This window comes from Scyliorhinus torazame, chromosome 13 (assembly GCF_047496885.1).
Source record: "Scyliorhinus torazame isolate Kashiwa2021f chromosome 13, sScyTor2.1, whole genome shotgun sequence".
NCBI lineage: Eukaryota > Metazoa > Chordata > Chondrichthyes > Carcharhiniformes > Scyliorhinidae > Scyliorhinus > Scyliorhinus torazame.
In genome coordinates this window covers 179,554,289-179,575,553 of record NC_092719.1, presented here as the reverse complement: position 1 = coordinate 179,575,553, position 21,265 = coordinate 179,554,289, and the positions used below count along the sequence as shown (strand labels likewise).

At 48.5% G+C, this 21,265-nt stretch overlaps 1 protein-coding gene across 2 annotated transcripts in view; it reads right to left on the bottom strand.

Annotated features, from left to right (window-relative positions):
* The window catches only part of LOC140388399 (caspase recruitment domain-containing protein 19-like), a 28,329-nt gene extending 7,627 nt beyond the window's left edge, over window positions 1-20,702 (bottom strand). The window contains exons 1-4 of one of the 2 annotated variants that reach the window (XM_072472506.1): window positions 20,555-20,702; window positions 9,323-9,465; window positions 8,448-8,601; window positions 8,227-8,301 (exon numbers count right to left, since the gene is read on the bottom strand). In XM_072472506.1, coding sequence (XP_072328607.1) covers window positions 8,227-8,301; window positions 8,448-8,601; window positions 9,323-9,465; window positions 20,555-20,561 — 379 coding nt within the window. In that variant the 5' untranslated portion in view covers window positions 20,562-20,702. The remainder of the gene's footprint in view (window positions 1-8,226; window positions 8,302-8,447; window positions 8,602-9,322; window positions 9,466-20,554) is intronic. The other variant, XM_072472507.1, reaches the window with a different exon arrangement.
* Between the last annotated feature and the right edge of the window lie 563 nt (window positions 20,703-21,265).

Here is a 21,265-nt window from a genome sequence, read left to right as displayed (position 1 = left end):
AGCTGGGGATGGGGGACCCTCCGCAGGGGTGGGTGTGGGGGGTGAGGTGCTGGGGAGGGCAACCGGGTGCGGCACCACCATGCCAACCTGTTCCGGGGACAGCCATTGTCTCTGCCTGTCAGCCTCACCGACGACCCATAACCCCCGCCAACTGCCGAAGCCTCTGGCTGCCCGGCTGAAGGCTATTGCTAATAGGGAATTGGCAATCATGGTTAAGTGCGCACTTCGCACAAACAAAGTGGATCCCTGTGGGTGGGTGGGCCATGTAGGATGTGGGAGTCATTGCCTAGCATCCCAAACACGCCTTGATGCCTGGACACTGTGCTTGAACACTGTGGGAGAAAACACCACACATGCAGCAGTCAACATCCGAACACCCTGGGGATGGGACACAGCTCTGGGGACATGTCCACGGCCAGAGGGTAGGTGAGTGCCATGGGGAGTGGGGGATGCCTGCAGAGATCAGCCTGCATTGCAGAAGAAAGTGACAGAGGCATCATACTAGTTGTGCACAAAGGTGTTTATTATGTTTTACAATTCCCCACCCCCCGATGGTGCTGACCCCCCCCCACCACGCCCAGCCCCCATGCCCCTTGCCTACCCACCCCATCCCTTCCCCCCACCCCCGGTGCCCTCTGTGATCCTTGATGTGATTTGCCCTCCTAGCTCTAACACTACGACTCGCTGTGTTCCCAGATGCACATCTGAGGTGGAGGCAGCCAGCTGCTCTCCACGTCCCGTGGCCTTCGATGTCCCTAGCGGGCGTCCTCTGGGGAATCTGAGACCAGTGGGCCCCAGCTCACTTGTCAGCGGCACATGCACAGCCGTGCTGTCCTGTCCTGTGTGCTGACTGTGATATGTGGCCTCATCGAGGGGTGGATCACGGGGGAGCTGGTGGCCACCGTCTCCACACATCGGATGGGTCCGGGTTGCCACCCAGTGTCCTCTGCTCCCAGTCAGTGCCCTTAGGGCCCTGGCTTGAGCCCCGGCTGCTCCTGCATCGTCTGGCTCTGCCAGCCCTGGTGATTCCCCATGGTCCGCACCATAATGTCGACGCCATTGACGATGTTCCTCAGTGACTGGGCCATGCTCTGCAGACCCTTGGCAATGCCCATCTGAGAATGGGACATGCCCGCAGAACCTCATCAAGGTGAGCCTGGTACTGGGTGACATCCCCCAGCGGGTCTGGCATTCTGCCGAGACCCTCAGCCATGGCCGTCACCAACTGCGTGGAGCCTTGGATACCTTCACTAATGGTGCCGATATCGTGCACCAGGCTTTCCAATGCTGTCACCACCCTAGCAGTGTTGACCTCAGTGCCCACGCATTGCCGAGGAAACCTCCAGCGCCCGTAGCCTCTGGGACTCCTCCACGCGGCTATGGATCTGCTGGAGTGACGCTGACATCTCCCTCTGAATGCTCCGGCTGCTCCCTATCATCTCCAACATCTCCGGGTAACTGTTCCACAGGCTCAGCATCAGGCTGGGCCCCATCTGGGTCCTGGGATCCAGCAGACCTCCGACTGCTGCTTTGTCTGGGGATTCCTGCCTCCACCTGATATACATCAGCAGCAGTGTGGTGCTCACCAGATTGTGCCCCAACAGCCTGACCACTAACATTTCCCACTGAGGTGCATGTATCTGCGCTGGTGGAGGGTGGGGATGACGGCTGTGACGCGACTATTACGGTGGCACCCTCGGCGCTCCCCGCTGAGGTGGTCTCCTGGGAGGCAGGAGGGTGCCACCTTGGATGGGCCGGCTCTGTCAGCTGGAGGACCTGTAGGAGAATGGACATGTGGTCAGTGAGAGGAATGGCTCAGTCAGTAAGGCAATCACTACTCACGTTTGACAGGGCCTCCAGGTGGAGCCTGGTGGTTCCTCACCTCTGTTGCATCCGTCAGCCTCGGCGCTGGTGACCGCCCTGTCCTAGGCATTTCGGTCACCTCCAGGGCCCGCTCCTCGAAGGTGGTGAGGATTCTGATGTGCCAGTCTGTGCCCTCACCCGGCAATTGTATGAGAGCTTTTACTGAGGAGGCACGGAGAGGATATTGTTAGCCACACGTGTGGTTCACAGTGGTGGGAGTGAGGGTGTGAAGGAAGGGTTGAAGGGGGAGGGGGGTCTAGGAAGGGTTGGGGGATTGAAGGGGGAGGAGGTGTAGAGGGAGGCTTGGGAGTTGCATAGAGAATTGGGGGATGGTTGCTCCTGTGGGATACTGTGGTGGCCAGTCCTCCTGATCACACTCCTCAAGCTCACAGCTGCTGCCACCTCATCCCAGTCAGCACTGGCTGCCTTGTGGCTGACCCTCCTGGACCCTTGGGGGAACAGGACATCCCTCCTGGCCTCCACAGTATCTAGCAGCCTCCCCAGGTCAGTCTCCCACAATCTTGAGGCTGGTCTCCTGGGCGCCATTGTGCGAGCAGGCTGGGGTTGGCTGAGCAACTGCAGCTTAAGTGCTGATTGACCTTGTTAGCGGGTGGTTGGTGAGCCCAGTGTCAGTGAATCAGCTGGCGAGCCTTCGTGTGCAGCGAGAACCCCATGAGGCCTCATTAAGTGGACCAGTTAACATTGTACAGCGTTGCCGGCCTCACTGAGCCGAGCGCCGGGAAGCGCGCAGCAATTCCTGCTTGCTACAACACTAAGAAATCTTTCCGGATAATTGCACACTTTATTTCTATATTTTACTCGGTGTGGACTCTCCGAGTCTTTAATAACCTGGTGACGAGGAGTAAACTGGCTTGCTGTCAATGCTGCAACCTACTCGGCTGAGCCACCTCCCTGATTTTCTGGACGCAGGTTTGGATTTCTTTGATGCATCATGCCTCTGTTTGGGCAGTCAGATGCATTTGACGCCGGTGTTGAAGACTGCAACCAGTATGCAGAACGGATGTGTTACTTCTTCCGGGCCAACAATATCACGGAGAATGAGTGCCAGGTGGTCAGACCGTTGGCGGCTTGCAGAGCCCACACGATCAGGGTGATCTCCGTAGTTTCATGTACGCGGTGGCGCCAGATACGCAATTGTTTGACCAACTCGTGGCACTTCTGTCGCAACACTTTAATCCGACCCCGTCGGTAATCACTCAAAAGGTATCGATTTAATACGACGGACGTCACTAAGTTCGAATCACGGCTACGGAAGATAGCCGAGTTTTCTGAGTGTGGAACTGCTTTATCTGAAATGCTCCACGATCGTTTGGTCTGCGGTATAAACAAAATGGAAACAGAGAAAAACATGTTGGCCGAAATCTCTCTGACCTTTCAGCGAGCACTGCAGATCTCCCTGTCTTGGCAAAGTGCAGAACGCAGTGTCCAAGAGATACAATGGATGGAGGTGAACCTTTAGGGCGTTGCCCCTCACGTGGTATCCCCACGGCCTGGACCGCACGCCGCAGCGACGTCGGCCTCTGGGTGAAGAGCCGGATACAAGACGTGCAACATCACCAGAGTTGGCTGAAGGTGATTCTGGCCCATATGCGATATGTGGATGCCAGTCCAGCCACACCCGCAGGCTGCAAGAAGGCCTGCACTCCAGGCATCCCGGTCGGTATAGGTGTCAGTCCCGAGGACAGGCCTTACATCTGGGTGACCCAGAAGTGGCTGAGGATGAGGCTGAGATGCAGTTGAACTGTTTGGCAGCGCCCTGTGTGGCCCCTATTCATGTTCCGATACAAGTGAATGGCCAGATGCTCCACATGGAGTTGGATACGGGAGCTGCCGTTTCTGTGATGGCGCAGAGCACCTTTGATCTTATAAAATGAGGGGCGCATACTTTGACTTTGGCTGACAGGTGGCTCGTTTGGCCACTTACACGGGGGAATGACCGTTTATCGTGGGGTCCACCCTTGCTCTGGTAGTTTATGGGCACCAATCAGTTTGTCTTGCCCTCATTGTTGTGTAGGGAAGTGGCCCTAGCCTGTTGGACCATGACTGATTACACCAGCTGCAGTTGGATTGGCAACATATCCGCCAAGTGGAGTCTGGCGGTTTGTGTGCAGTACTGAGCAAACTCCCCGAGGTTTTCCAGCCTGGCTTGGGTACAATTAAAAGGGGCCATGGGAAAGATCCAGGTGGACTTGGAGGCTCAACCCCGATATCCTGTGCCCACCCAGTCCCCTGCGCTTTAGCGGAGAAAGTCGAAGATGAACTTAGTTGTTTGGAGAGTTTGGGCATCATTAGGCCTGTGCACTTCGCCGAGTAGGCGGTGCCGGTGATCCCATAATGAAGCCGGATAAGACAGTCCGCCTCTCCGGAGACTATAAATTGACAGTTCAAGGCTACGCATCGATGATCTGTATACAACATTAGCCAGTGGCTGTACATTTACAAAACTGGACATGAGCAATGCTTATCTCCGACTGGAGCTCGACAAATCATCACGGAAGTACATAACGATCAATATGCACAAGGCACTCTATGAGTACACCTGGCTTCCCTTTGGAGTATCCTCGGTGTGCGCAGTCTTCCAGCGCATAATGGAGAACATCCTGCGTGGATTGCCGCGCATGCTATTTACTTAGACGATGTGCTCACCACAGGTACCACAGAACAAGAACATTTGCAGAACTTCAAGGTGGCGTTGAAACGTTTTTCGGAGTCTGGGGTCATCTGTGCCGCGAGAAGTGTGTGTTTAACGCTAAGCGGGTAGTATATTTGGGGTGTGGAGTGGACCGAGAAGGCCTGCACTCGGTCGCTGAGAAGGTGAGAGCCATCAAAATGTTTCCCGCCCTGCCAGGCGGCACTGAGCTTCGCCCTGTTCTTGGACTAGTAAATTACTATAGCCGGTTTATTCCAAATCTGGCAATCATCCTGGCCCCCTGCATTACTCCTCAAAAAGCACCAGCCATGGGAATGGAGCAAGGCCCAGGATGAGGTGTTTAAGACGGTGAATCGGCGATTATCCTCTTTGGGGCTTTGATGCTTTTCGACCCTTGAAAACCAGGTGTATGTCACGTGGGATGCTTCACCGTATGGGATTGGGGCAGTCCTGTTTCATCGGATGAACAAAGGCCATGAAGGCCTGATCACGAGGCAGCAAGGTGGTGCAGTAGTTAGCACTCCTGTCTCACGACGCCGAGGTCCCAGGTTCGATCTCGGCTCTGGGTCACTGTCCGTGTGGAGTTTGCACATTCTCCCCGTGTTTGCGTGGGTTTCAACCCTACAACCCAAAGATGTACAGGGTGGTTAATTGGCCACGCTAAATTGTCCCTTAATTGGATAAAATGAATTGGGTACTCTAAATTTGTTTTAAAAAATGAAGGTCTGATCACCTCTGCCTCCCGGACGCTGGCTGTGATAGAGAAGGAAGGCCTGGCGACCATATTTGGTGTCAAACGGTTTCACCAGTATATCCACGGCCGCCATTTCTTTTTCATCACAGATCACATGCCATTGCTGGGCTTCTTCCATGAAGACAAGGTGATCCCACCAATTGCATCTGCGAGGATTCAGCACGGGGCCCTGTCATTGGCTGCTTATGAATACTCTTTTGAGCATGGGACCCACATTGTGCATGCTGAAGTGTTGAACCGTCTTCCCCTGCAGACCGAATCTGCAAACCCCCCTACAGTGGATGAAGTAGTCACGGTCCTGAATTTTATGGACTCCTTGCCCATCACTGCATCGTGTATTCGTGACTGGACACAGACCAACCCCATCCTTGCCTAGGTGCAGCATCCGGTGCTATACAGTGGGCAACATCAACAGCTACCAGAGGAGTTGAAAGCTTTCTCCTCCAAGTTCTCGGGGCTGACTGTGGAAGATGGTATCCTCCTGTGGGGCACAAGGGTTGTTGTTCCAACAAAGGGCCAGGCAATCGTGTTGAAGGACCTTCACAACGGGAACCCTACAGTGGACAAAATGAAGTATCTGGTGAGGAGCTACGTCTGGTGACCAGGGTTGGACACCGATATCGAGACAGTGGCTCATCTGTCCAGAGCACTAGAAGCTCCCTGCGGCGGTGGCACCCCTCCACCCTTGGAAGAGGTCAGGATGCCCCTGGGCTCACGTGCACGTCAATTTTGCCGGTCCATTCCTGGGGATGGAGGGTTCCTCGTCCTGGTGAATGCCCACTCAAAGTGGCTGGAGGTTCACTGGATGATGTCAATCAGTCCCGGACGATCGTTGCGCGATTGCGCATTTCCTTTTCCACCCGTGGAATCCCTGAGGTGTTGGTGACAGATAACGGGACCTCTTTCATTAATGAAGATTTTGCCGCTTTTATGAAAAGCAATGGGATTTGCCATGTTCGCATTGCCCCATACCATCCGGCATTGAATGGCTTGGCAAAGAGGACCGTGAAAACGGTTAAATGGGGGCTAAAGAAACAGACCTCGGGATACCAGGCTTTAACAATTGTTGTTCTCAAATAGAACCATGCCGCATGCAGTAATTGGGGTGACCCCTGCTGAGATATTAATGGGTCGTAGGTTTCATACACAACTTGAGTTTGATTATCCCAGACATCAGCGAGAAGGAGCGCCATAACCAAGATTTGCAAGGGTGTGGCCCAGTTCGACGTCGACCTCTTCGATACTTTGCATCTGACATTGCGGTGTTCATTCGTAACTTCAACGACGGTATTTGCTGGCTCTCTGGAATTGTCGTCCGCCAACAGGACCAGTCTCTTACCACGTTCGGGCCTGGGGGCAACTAATGCGATGACACTTGGACCACATTTGCTCATGGAGGCTACTCCCTCTCGAGGTTCCGCGAAATAAACCAATCCTGGATCCTACGGCTCCTTTGCCGAAGCAGCCCGTTGTGACACCTCCAGTCTCTCACGATGCTGACATGCCCGACGTTGTATCTTCCAACTCTGAAATGGAGATGCAGACGTCTGAGGTCTCGGACGCCGATCAGCCGCCTCCCGTCGATCATCTGCCACGCCGCTTCTTGCCGCAGACGGTGTTCACTGGAAAGGAATACGCATACAGATAGGACACATCAGCTACAGGACGATTTACTAGGGCTGAAAATAATTCAACCTCCTTGGCCTGCTCCTCCTTCTCTGCTTTATCGATCGAAGGGGGTCTTCGGACTTTGGTGGGGAGGAATGTATTAGCTACGCGGGGCCTATGGGGTGGAATGATTATCTTCTCTGTGATCCTTGCGGATCACGGGCTACCCCACGACGGGATCGCTATTAACCTCTGTAAAAAGGTTGGCCAATATGACATCGACCAGTGAGGAGCCCGGTAGGGATCTACCGGGCGGTGTATATATATTGTGTTGTAAATAAAACGTTGTTTCTTTATTTTACTCGGTGTGGACTCCCCGTGTCCTTAATAAACTAACCAGACTAGGGCAGCCCTAAAAAGCAACTTTGGTAGTCCCAGGATTTGAGTAGTGACATGAAAGAATGACCTGGAATTTCCTGAAACAGCATAATCTGCAAGCTAAGCCAAACCTTACATCAGTCTCTGCATCAAACTTGTTTGTTGGTACTTCAACAAGCATTTTCTCTCAATCTAATTAATATATGCCTGACCATAAAATGTCAGTGGAAACAATTGTGGTCTGAGGGAAAGCACAGAACTTGCACCTTCTTTAAATCCACTTTTATATATGAAAATTAAATTTTGAAGTCATCAAACAACCCTATATGCACAGTATATTCGAGAAAATCCAATCTTGGTAGTTTTAAATTTTACCATCGTTCTTTCATAAAAATGCAAAGGGACAAAAATACAGAGCAGATCTTAGTGACAGGAAATAAACAAATGGAACTGGCATAAACGCGGGAAATTTTCATTCTCTTGTTTTTTCCCAGATTCAGTATGGGGAAGGTACTATGCTAATGAGTGGTTTTGAAGTTTTGAGGAGTGAAATCAATGCAGAAAATGTCAAGAAATGACGGTATAACAAATGGCACAAGTTATTTAAGTCTGAATTTCCTGTACTTTTGCACCGAAAATCAGCAATAAGCCACTGTTTCGATGCAAATTTCATGGAAAAACCAGGCCAAAAAATCCAAACGCTTTTGCACTGTAACCAACACAACACAACAACAAAGGCCAGTACAAATCTTAAAGGTGGTGAATTTGTGTTACTGTCGTCTACATTTCATCTGCAGAGGTCTGCTGAAACGCCTAGTGCACAGGGTGCAGGTTACCACATCCTCTTCGACCAGACAGACATCCAAAGGACTGACTAGTATGATTCAGAGAAAAAATCTGTAAAATCTACAATAAAGGGTCAAATTTACAAACACTGCACAAAGTCAAGTACCTTCTCTTTGCACAGGGCGAGGAAAGTTTTCCATTCCTGCTGGATTTTGCTCACCGACATAATTAAGCTCCTTACCTGTAATGACATTGGAAGACCAAAGAATATTTTTCTCTAATCCCCACAATTTTCAAATACAACAGATGACATTTCACAATAAATTATGCCCCGGAACAATGTGTTAAAAACAAATTGTTTCTTGTCGAACATCAAGTGCACTCTACCTGCCTTTCTTTGACTTGGAAGCTGCTGGTACACATATGAATCATACATTTTTAATGCTGTATAGAAATGACCACAGCTTTCTTCGCCCTTGCGTGCCAGAAAATCAAGAAGTGTGGCAGATTGATTGTGTTTCTCCATTTTAGCGTTTCGTAACTGTAAAAATACAATGAGAAACTTTACAAATTAAGTTACTTAAATATCATTCCATTTTTAGTCAATAGAAGGTAAATATCAATTCACTGGAACTGATTATTCTTAATCAGTTTCTTTGTCAACTAATGAATGGAGTGTGTGCACAAATCTCCTTGATTTCTAAGCAATAGAGAGAAATTTTATGTGAACTGGTTGTGTTTATATATATCCACAAAAGATACCTGACACTGCTCTGCTGTTTAATAATGTGTAATGTAGTTTTGCTTTTTAAATATTAACTGGATTAACGTAAGTGCCAACTAAAAGATATGATTATGTTGAGTTGGATTTCATACAATAAAGAAACATGACAATGTTTTATGTTTGAATATTCAGCTATGTAAATAATTCATGTAATTTTCAAATGGCCTTAGTTTTAGCACACTCGCTGTTGGGTGTGATTCTAAGCACATAAGTAAAATCAGACACAAAGCTGGGCTTGATTGGGTTCCCTGCACTGTACAGCACAAGAAATAACATCACGTAAAATAGCAGTAAATCCATACTATCTAAAACAATAAGCTCCATTCTCTTCATGTGTTTTAGTTAACTGAATTTATTATATTTTACCCAAGGATATAATTTAAAGAGAGGTTATACTGACCCATAGGTTTTGCGCAACATAACAATATTTGAAAATACTATGGGGTGTCAAAAAGAATATAAAAGCCGTGTACCTTACCATATCAAATTCTCTATTGTTCAGAACAGGAGGGTCAGTTTTAGCCAAGTAAATAATAATCTGAGTTAACAAGGTTTCATAGAGTCCGCCCTCATTTGTAAAAAATAACCTGTCATTTTTCAGTGCATCTTTGCAGCTATTTCCTGCAATAGAAACAAAATAAATTGTGATTGTAGAATAAATGATATTGCATTCCTGGTCATGAGCAGATGGTCAAGAAGTGTCATGTGATTATCATTAGCTCCATTGTAAGCTACCTCATCTTCACAATCTGTTAATCACCAGTTAGTCAAGATATTTTCTATTAATTGGTGTTGGACTGTATATGTCAAATATATTCAAATATGTCACTCAAAAGCTCAAGAAACATTTCCTCCCATTATCACACCATTCAAATGTAATAAAGATGTAAAATTGCACTTTTCTTATTTCCATCTTCAGCACAATGTAAAAATTCTCCCAGAGAGTTCTGACACAGAATAAATAATTTTGTAATGCTCGTCTCCCATTTCACACCTAATGATTGAGCAACCAGTAATTGAAAACCAGGAAAGGCACATTGAGCACTCTTGCTGATGTGGGCCTGTAAATGGCCCAGCAGCCGGCCTACCTTCTTGAAACAGGCAGGGATGGTTTAACTATCGAGGACCTTAATCAGCAATAGAACTTTGATTATAATTTTCAAGCACAAATGGGCAGTGTGCAACCAGTGGTCCTTTGAGACTGCTGGACACAAAACAGACCAGAAAAACAGCAGGAGTGCTTCTCTGGCACACAAAATCACCTCTGACCTGCTGTGTCCTGTTTGAGGTCATCCCTCATTTGATGGAAGTTGTTGGGTTGTGTCAGCATAGACGTTATCAGTCACCAATTTAAAATTATTAATTGAGCGAGCATCTTCTAATTCTTTGTGAGAGTTCAACACTTCTATCACTCTTCCTGTGAAGAGGTGTTTCCTAACCTCTCTCGTGAATGACCTGGCTCTGATTTTAAGGTGCAAAACTAAAATACTGTAGGTGCTGGAAACCTGAAATGAAAACAGAGAAACAGTCTGTCTATATATTTAAATCAACTGAATGCCGAAACCAGCAGGACACCGAACTCAGCCTTGATCCACCCGAATCATCAACCGCTCCTTTTCAAAACACTCAAATCATTGTTTTTATGTTTTAAAATTCATTTATGAATATAGGCACTTAGGAATGTAAAGTAGTCACGTTTATAGGGTATAATGCTTTCATAATTTTTTCTGATGAGGATGGTTCTACAGAACCAAACTACAGCTTTTACAATGGTTGCAATGGAGACATCTGATTGACTTAACATTGTTTCATTTAAAGTTGCAACATTCAGGAAACCAACTATGAAGCCATGCTTTATAAAATAACTTTACAAATTCAATGGTTGAAAACCAGTTGAAAAGGACTAAATCAGCAAGTTATTATGATGGCCACAGAGCGTCAGATAACTTTTATAACTTTTGCACACTCAGAACTGCCTGAAGTCTCTGGAAAATTCTTCAGTGCAGCAAGGTAGCACAGTGGTTAGCACTGTTGCTGCACAGCACCAGGGACCCAGGTTCGATTCCCGGCTGTGTCACTGTCTGTGTGGAGTCTGCACGTTCTCCGCGTGTCTGCGTGGGTTTCCTCCGGGTGCTCCGGTTTCCTCCCACAAGTCCCGAAAGACGTGCTTGTTAGGTGAAGTGGACATTCTGAATTTTCCCTTGAACAGGCGCCGAGTGTGACTAGGGGATTTTCACAGTAATTTCATTGCAGTGTTTATGTAAGCCTACCTGTGATACTAATAAAGATTATATTATTATTAGAATTAAATAATCCTTGGTGGCGGCGTCCTCCCTTGAATAGACATGCTGAGTTGTGGAATTCACACTTCTACTGTCTGTGCACCTGTGCAAATCACAAAATCCAGATTCTGTGTCTCCGAGCAACACATAGCAAAGAGAGCAGCAGAGGAACCAGTTCACCACATGTAGGTGTGAACAGCCACCATCCATCCCCATTATGTAGCAATGGCTTTTAACTTTGAATCATTTATCTGGACAATGAATACAGATGATCAAAGCGGACTTCAGAGAACAAATCTTATTTACTCCAAGAACCATGTCAAAGCAAATAGCATATATCCCTGTATGGGCCTTCCTCTCTCTCTCTCTTTCCTGCCACCTACCTTTACAAGCTTAAACCCTGTCAGCAATTTTTTACTATCCATGTGCCACAGGCACAGATTTTTAAACAACTCAACCCTGCAGCTGCTGTCTCCAGAAGAAGAGAGAATCAGTCTGTCTACATATTTAAATCAACTGAATGCCGAAACCAGGAGGACGCCGAGATCAGTCTGGATCCATCCGAATCATCAACCTCTCCTTTTCAAAGCACTCAAATCATTGTTTCTTTGGTCCAAAAAGAGGACCTCATGCTTAACAGTGTTGAAATCAATTTCTACTAGTTCTTCCCACTCAGTCGCTTTGTAATTTTATGCTCCTGTTTCTATTTCGCCAATTTTTTTTGTCATCAGCAAATGTGAACCTATTGCTCCCAGTGTGCCATCTAATTTGTGAATAAATGTAGTAAACATTGGGGCTCTAGCAAATCCTTGTGGGACACGTTAGTCACTTCCTTCCATTTAGAGTAAATATCGACAACATAGTTGCTGGTTGTTTTTGGAATCCATGGGAAATTTATTTAGGTACATGTACAACCTTATATTTCAGTAACTTGAAAGAGCCAGCATGCACACGGCCTTTGTGAGAGGGTTGAGGTTGTTGTGTGCCTGCACAGCTTAGGGGCAACATTGCATACACTTTACCCCCCCCGACTAACCAATCTTCCACACAGGTAAATAATTTTCTCGCAATTTCATGGGCGGGATTCTCCGTTTCTGACACTAAGGGCGGGATTTTCCGATTGCATTTGCCGATTGGGCCGATAATCCCTTTTGATGCCGAAATCAGGGGCGGAGCCTGTTTTCGGATGTTCTTTCCCTCCAAAACGGCATCATCGGTGAGTACGCTGCACGCCATTGGGACGGCGTCAGGACGTCACCTGAAGGCCTTCCACCGATGCTCCGCCCCCGGTGGGCCGACTTCCCGGTGGCGTGGATCACTTGTGGTCTGAGGTTTCGTCAATCTCGTGTGGCAGCTGCAGACTGTGTCCAGCACCGCCACAGTTGGGGGGGGGGGGGGCATTCCGCTTCCCGGGGGGCTTCGGCGGGGGCTGGGTGGACTGGTGGGGGATGGTCTGGGGGTGGCGAGGTGGGTTACTGAGGGGCACTATCCGGCAGGCTAGGTCCAAGTGCGGCCATGGCCCCAGCAATTCTCCAGTGTATCCGCAGAGAACGCCGGGGGAATTTACGTGGCGCGGCTACTAGCCCCCCCCCCACCGTGCGGAGCATCAGTGCAGGGGCAGCAGGTTTGGGGAGGCTGTCCGTCCCGACCAGGTTGCGCAGCATCTAAGCCGCATAATTCATCAGGTTCCTGCCCTCGATCCCCTCTGGCAGGCCCACAATCCGTATATTTTGGTGCTGGGACTAGTCCTCCTCGATCTTCCCCTTTCGGCTCTCCCAGGTTGTCACCAAGCTTTTAATTTTGGCCTCCAGAGCAACAACCCTGTTGCTCTGGTCTGTCGGCTGGGCGCCTCTAGCCTTGTGGGTCCGCTGTCTCGTCCACCTAGTGCTCTTGGCTTTTCCTTCCATTCCTGCCAAGTCTATGGCTTCTCAAGCTCCCGTTCGCTGGCTGTTGTTGTTCCTCTTCCCTCTATTTCTTATTTAAGGGTGGAAATTTGTGCTAAATTCGACTAAAAGTGCCTGTTTGGTTGTATTCTGGAGGAGAGCTGTCTGATGTGCGACTGCCCAGTACATCACCGCCACCGGAGGTCCCACATTAAATTTGTGTCTGGGTTTGTAAGTTCAGTGTGAAAGTGATCATTTGACCCCCCCACTGGATATATCACTCAGTGTGATAGTACAGCTGCAAATCATACACATCTACAACAGCAACCCACAAATCAATTAGTTCTGGTTATTTCACAACAACCTTGCCATTGCATTAACATGTCATCTCAAGTGCTGAACTGTTGTTGTGAAAACATGCTCACTCAGCCAAGAGAGAGCGTGGACAAAAGTGTAACCAGCAAAATATGACGAAAGAAAAAAAGCGGGAGAAATTGGAGTATGAGATCAAACTAGCAAGTAACATATAAACAAACAGTAAAAGCTTCTACAAGTCATCTTCTTCAGCGATCAGTCGCTATCGCGTATAATTGTCCTGGTCATGGGTCTGTGGGCCCTTGCACAGCTGACGAGCCCAATCCTAGAGACACCTCTTCGACTGCACACATGGCAGGTGTTTCCGGGAGGTGCGGTCGCCCTTGGAATCTAGATCGCTGGTATTCCTTTCTCAAGCTCCTTTTCTGAGCCTCCTCTTGCTGTCGATGGTCCCTGAAGAATTGTGTCCCTTCAATCAGGAGATTCCTCCAAGTAGGTCTCTTCTGAGCAAGGGTCTCCCAGGCATTGACATCTACGTTGCATTTCTTGAGGGAAACCTTCAGGGTGTGTTTGAAGTGCTCCCTTTGTCCCCCTCCTGTTCAGAAATCTTCCTTAAGATGAAAAAAAAATGGATCTCCGCAACGATGTCAGCTTTAGAGGAGAGGTAGCTCCCCAGGTTGGGGAAATGTTTCACGTTTGGCAGGGTTTCTCTGTTATCTTGACGGAGGGTGAGACCAGATCTTGCCCTGGGGTGGGTTTGTAAAAAACTTGAGTCTTCTTGAGATTGAGGCCGATTCTTTGGTATGCTTCCGCAAAGGTGTCAAGCGTGGCTTGAAAATTCTCTTCTGAGAGCGGAGATGGCGATGACATCCGGTACTGAAATTCCACAAGCAATGCCAGTGTTGTTTTCTTCTTGGGTTTCAACCGGTTGAAACGTTTTCCATCCACCCTGTAGACGGTAGCCACTCCACTCGGAAGCTTGATCTTGACAAGGTGAAGGATGGTGGCGATGAAGATGAAAAAAGGATGGGAGACAATGCCACAACCCTTGCTGACTCCACTCTTGACCTCAAAAGTTGCTGTCTTATTTCTGTCAGTGAGGATTGTAGCTGACATCTTGTTGTGGAGGAGTCGGAGCATGTTGATAAATTTCTCTGGACTGCCGGCCTTTGACAGGGTCTTCAATAACACTTCCCGATGGACTGAGTCAAAAGCCTTGGTCAGATCGATGAAGGCCATGTGGAGTAGTTGATGTTGCTCTTGATATTTCTCTTGACTGGGCTGGCATCGGGCGGGGATCAGAAGAATGGGGGACCTGTTCATTGACGGAACGTTTGCGAGCCTAGGAGCACTGGAGAAGTTTGAGATACCCCCGGGAAATGCCTTTAGATATATGCAGGTGAGGGCTTTTTTGAGGCGACAGGTGAGGGAATTCCCGTTGCTCCCGGCACAAGAAATTCAAGACAGGGTGATCTCGGATGCATGGATCGGGGAGGACAAGGTGTCGGCAATACACCAGGAGATGAAAGAAGAGGGGGAAGCGCTGGTAGAAGAGTTGAAGGGTAAATGGGAGGAGGAGCTGGGGGAGGAGATCGAGGAAGGTCTGTGGGCTGATGCCCTGGGTAGGGTTAATTCCTCCTCCTCATGTGCCAGGCTCAGCCTGATACAATTTAAGGTGGTTCACAGAGCTCACTTGACAGGGGCGAGGTTGAGCAGGTTCTTTGGGGTAGAGGACAGATGTGGAAGGTGCTCAGGGAGCCCGGCGAACCATGTCCATATGTTTTGGTCATGCCCGGCACTGGAGGGGTTCTGGAGAGGAGTGGCGGGAGCAATATCTCAGGTGGTGAAAGTCTGGGTCAAGCGAAGCTGGGGGCTAGCTATATTTGGAGTAGTGGACGAACCGGGAGTGCAGGAGGCGAAAGAGGCCGGCATTCTGGCCTTTGCTTCCCTAGTAGCCCGGCGAAGGATCTTGCTAATGTGGAAGAAGGCGAAGCCCCCCAGCGGGCACCAGTCGTGAGTTCCTACGCCCCAACCCTTGATTCCAACGATGTGTCCAAAGAAGGCTTCTACTCCACCCTGGACACCATACTCTCCTACATTCCTAAGGAAGAAAGGCTCATCCTTCTTGGGGACTTCAACACCAGGGTTGGAAAGGACTCCCAACTCTGGAAAGGAACTATCGGAAAGTAAGAAGTTGTGAATTGCAACTTCAACGGGGTACTCCTGCTTACCAAATGCGCAGAACACCAACTTGTCATCACTAACAAACTGTTCCACCAAAAAGACAAATTTAAGACTTCCTGGAGACATCCATGATCAAAGGGCAGCACTGTGGCACTGCTGCCTCACAGTGCCAGGGACCCAGATTCCATTCCGGCCTTAGTTGACTGTCCGTAAGGAGTTTGCACGTTCTCCCAGTGTCTGCATGGGGTTCCTCTGGGTGCTCCGGTTTCCTCCCATATCCCAAAGATGTGCAGGTAAGGTGGATTGGCCATGCTAAATTGCCTCTTAGTGTCCAAAGTTAGGTGGGATTATGAGGTTACGGGGATAGGGCGGGAAATGGGACTAGGTAGAGTGCTCTTTTGCAGGGTTGGTGCAGACTCGATGGGCCAAATGGCCTTCTTCTGCACTGTAGAGATTCTAAAGCACTAGCACATGATTGACTTTGTCACTGTCTGGTCCCTAGACCAAAAGGATGCCCTCATCACTAAAGCAATGACCAGTGTTGATTACTGCTGGACTGAACACCGGCTCATCCACTCCTCTATGTCCATCAAACTCCACCAGAAGAATTGGAAGATGAAGAAACAGCTCAGAAAAAAGATCAATGTTGAGTAGCTTCAAGAGTCAAGCATTGAACTTCCAATAATGTCTTCTGCAAAATCTCCAAAGTGTTCTTTCCAATGGAGTGGAGGATAGCAGGAAAGAGCTGATGGCAGTCATCATCTCAAGCTGTGAAGAAACCATTGGCTACAAGACCAGGAAACACCAAGACTGGCAGGATGAGAAACAAGAAGAGGAAAGCTTTACGCGCTTGGCAAAATGACACAGCCAGCAAGGCAAAGAGGAGAGTTCATCAATTAGTCAAGGCAGAGTTACAAAGAAGAACTAGGGAAACCAAGAACCAATGGTAGACTGAGAAAGCTAAGGAGCTGCAACTCCTTGCTGACAAGCATGACACTCGGGGCCTCTTCAGAGCCATCAAGGTAATATATGGACCCAGCAGCCTGGGCCTCAAACCAGTGCAGAGTAATGACAGAACCCTTCTGAGAGACAGAGAAAACACTAGCCTTCGATGGAGAGAACACTTCAAAGAACTCTTAATCCATAATACAATCATAGATGTTTGACAAAATCAGCTGTTCCCGAAAATCTGGGACAGAGAAGGAATTCCTGCCAACCTCAGGGATGCGGTCATTGCCAACTATCTTCAAGAAAGGAGACAAAGCTTCTGTGGAAACTACTGCGGAATCGCCCTACTCTCCAATGCCGGGAAGATCATCGCCCGAATCCTCGCTAGTCGGTCTCTGACGAAATCCTTCCGAAAAGCCAGTGTGGCTTCCGACAAACCCGTGGAACTGCAGACAGCGCCAAACTGTTGCTGGAATAACATGTTCACTCAGTCAAGGAGAGAGAGTGTACACAAAAGTGTAACCAGCAAAGCATGACTAAAGAAAAAAAAGGAGAAATTGGAGTCCAAGGTCAAACTAGCAAGTAACATATAAACAAGCAGTAAAAGCTTCGACAAGTATATAAAAAGGAAACGAGCAACTAAAGTAAATGGTGGTCCATTAGAAGGTGAGACTGGGGAATTAATAATGGGAAACAAGGAAATTGCAGAAAGTTTGAACAAATATTTTCTCTTGTTTGTGTCTTCACAGTCGAAGGAATTATCCCAAGAATAGAAAAGAATTAAGAGGCAAACTTAAAACAATCACGATTAGTGAGAAAAAGTACAGGAAAACTAATGGGAATTAAGGCTGACAAGTCCCCTGGACTTGATGACCTACATCTTAAGGTCTTAAAAGTGGTGGCTGCAGAATTAGTGGATGGGTTGGTTATAATCTTCCAAAGTTCTAGGATTTTGCAAGGTCCTAGCAACCTGAAAAACCATAAACAGAACAAAAGAGGGAGACAGAAAGCAGGAAACAATAGCCCAGGTAGTCTAACATCTGTCATAATAATAAACTTTATTAGTGTCACAAGTAGGCTTACATTAACACTGCAATGAAATGACTGTGAAAATCCCCTAGTCGCCACACTCTGGTGTCTGTTCAGGTACACTGAGGGAGAATTCAGAATGTCCAATTCACCGAACAAGCACGTCTTTCGGGACTTGTCAGAGGAAACCGAAGCACCCACAGGAAACCCACATAGACGCAGTAGAACATGCAGACTCCGCACAGACAGTGACCCAAGCTGGGAATCAAACCCGCGATCCTGGTGCTGTGAAGCAACGGTGCTAACCATTGTGCTATCATGCCAACTATTGGGAAAATGCTAGAATTGGTTATTAAGGAGGTGGCAACAGTACATTTAGAAAATCATAATATAATCAGGTAGACTCGACATGATTTTGTGATAGGGAAATTGTGTTTGACAAATTTATTAAAGTTCTTTGAAGATGGATAAAGGGAATGAGTAGATGCAGTGTATTTGGATTTCCAAAGGCATTCGATAAGGTGCAACGTAAAATATTCCTGGGCTAGGTAAGAGTGCATGGTGTTGGGGGTGTTATATTAGCATGGATAGGGAATTAGCTAACTAACAGTCGAGTCAGGATAAATGGGACATTTTCAGGTTGGCAAACTGTATCTAGTGGAGTGCCACAGATATCAGTGCTGGTACCTCAACTATTTACGTTCTATGTTAATGATTTGGATGAAGGGACCCAACTACATTGTAGCTAAATTTGCTGATGATGCAAATATAGGTAGGAAAGCGACTTGTGTGGAGGATACAAAAAGTCTGCAAAGGGATACAGGTAGGCTAAGTGAATGGGCAAAAAAATTGGCAGTTGGAGTATAATGGGGGAAAATGTGAGATTGCCCACTTTGGCAGGAAGAACAGAAAACCAGGATATTGTGAAAATACCGCACATTTGTTGGCAACACCCTACATGTGCAGTTGTACTATTTTGCTCCATGACGTCATTGCAAGTGACAAAAATAAGTTAAACTGACTTCCCAACACAAAAAAACATGCATGCAGTTTCAAAAAATAAATTGACACAGGAAGTTAACTGTGAGCCAGGAAGTAAGCACGTCCAGCACTTTCTCTTCAATCTCCAGCTCAGTTCAATTGTAACAGGCTTGTCGCAGCAGTTATCTACACATCGCGAGGCATTCAGGTTTTCTAAAAAACTTTGCTTATGTAATCGGGAAGGGAACACAACTCGCTATTTTAATATTTCCCTTTCTTCTATCACAAAAGTTTCTTTTAAAGATGGATTCTGCTGGCACTGTGTCTCCGGTCATTTCATTGGCCATCTTCGATCGAGACCCAGCAGTGTTTAAATTGAGAGTGGCTGCAGTACAGAGGGGTTTGGGTGTCCTCCATAGAACATTAACATGCGGGTAACAGCAAGTAATTAGGAAGGCAAATGGAAGGGTGGGCTTTATTGCAAGGGGAATGAGCTGCCAAAGTAGGGAATTCCATCTTGCTACATCCATAAAGGGCTGCACCTGGAGCATTTTGTACAGTTTTCATCTCCTTACTTAAGGGCAGATATACTTTGCATTGGAAGCAGTTCAGAGGTTGAGTGACGTGATTCCTTGGACGAAGAGTTTGTCTTTGGAGGAAATGTTGGGCAGGTTGGGCCTATTACACTCAATGAAGTTTAGAAGAACGAGACGTGTTTTTACTGAAAGATGCGGGGGACGATTCTCCAAAATGGAGGCCAAGTGTTCGCGCCGTCGTGAACGCCGTCACGTTTCACGACGGTGCAAAACGGGCCCGGGTACAACCGATTCTGTCCCCCACAGGGGGCCAGCATGGCGCTGGAGTGGTTCACGTCGCTCCAGCCTCCCTTCCTGGCGCCAAATGGGCGCCGCGCCAACCCACGCATGCGCAGTTGGGCCGCGCCAACCTGCACATGCGCGGGGGGCTTCTTGAGCGCGCTGGCCCCGACTCAACATGGCATCGGTGTTCAGGGGCCGGCTGCAACAAAGTAGGCCTGGGGTGGGGGGGGGGGGGGGGGGGGGGAAATGAAAATGAAATGAAATGAATGAGGCCGGCCCGCTGATTGGTGAGCCCCGATCGCGGGCCAGACCCCATCGGAGCCCCCCCCCCGGTGAAGGATTGCTTTCCCCCACCCCACAGGCCGCCCGCCCGACCCTTCGCGCAGAGTTCCCGCCGGCAGCGACCAGGGGTGAACGGCGCCGGCAGGACTCTGCCGTATCCGCGCGGCCGCTTAGCTCATTCGTGCCGGAGAATCGGCGGCCCCGCTGATTCCAGCGGCCCGCGGCGTGTCAAACGCGCTAGCGCAAATGGCGCCGATTCTCCGCAACTCGGAGAATCGCGCGCCGGCGTTGTGGCGCGGTTGCGGCGAGTCTCCGGCCCGGAGTGGGGCTCAGAGAATCGCCCCCGCGAGATTCTGAGAGAGCTTGACAGGGGAGATGCTGGGAGAGTGTTTCCTCTCATGGCGGAATCCAGAACTCGGGAGGCTCCAATTTAAGACCGGGATGAGGAAGAATTTCTTCACTGGGGGCCGTCATTCCCTTTCATAGCGAAAGTCGAGGTTGTGCCATTGAATATATTCAAGGCTGAGTTTTGATTGAAAAGGTTATGGGGGACAGCTAGTCTTGATCTGGTCAAATGGCAGAGCAGACTTGATGGGCTGAATGGCCTCCTCCTCCTCTTATTTCTTGCTCTCTCAGGGTTGCCAAGACATTAACATGCTCCGTCAAGATGCTGAAAATTGTGTGTTGCTGCTGTATTCTCTCAAGGAAGAAACACCCGGGGATTTGGTGCAGACCAGAGGAAGGAGAGACTATGAGCTGGCGACAATTATAATCCCAGTCAAACGTTTCAAACATTGTTTTACGTGCAAAACATCCCTAAAAAAACTGGCAGCAAGAATATGTCAGTCCCTCCAGCGTGCATCTATTTCCAAGCCATGCTCGTCTTAAAGCAGCCCAGCCGTGATTCTGGGGAATATTGCATTCCTCCTGCCCTTTTATTGATGTGCACAGATCAATGACGTTATTCTTTATGCTTTCAAATTCTTACCCTCCATTTGTCCCACAGCCTCTGGTAAACGTCTCTCGCTTCCTGCGGTTCACTTTAACCATCAGACCGCCCACACACTGTGGGAGTGACAGCAATGAGGGGCGAGGCCAGGAAAACGCACACTCTTCACTTCACAGATTTGGACGAATCTGGACAATCTTCACGAGGCGGAGGATGTTTCTTTAGCGCCATCAGTACAGGAAATGCAAGCAGTTGGTTTTTTTAAAAAACAAATTTGTTATTCCGGTTTTTTTTAACGTTACGAACAGATGAAATCTCTTGAGACTTCGTCCCATAGATAAGAATTCGTGACACACTTCAATCTGCTCTCGATGTTTAAATCTGCTCTAGGCAAATTTTGAGGATACCCGGGAGGTCTATCTTAGTGGACACCAAAACATTTTTCAACCGGGTAGCAAGTGTAATGGGCCGAATGGCCGGCCCCTGTGCTGTCTCACCCCATCATCCGATGGGTGCGATCCATGGCGTTGATCTGCGCGGTTAGATCGTGGGAGAGACTGAAATTGGGATTCGAGCCAGGCGCTGATCGGGTTCCGATCTAACCGGTCGCTTCAGTTGGCGGGTTCCGGATCCCGCTTAGATGTGGCGCGGTTCCAGTTAATATGGCCAATCGCCGTATTGCTAATGGAACGGACCCTCTATCTAATGACCTCCCGTGATCTAACCGACTCCCCAGCGAGTGATCATGCA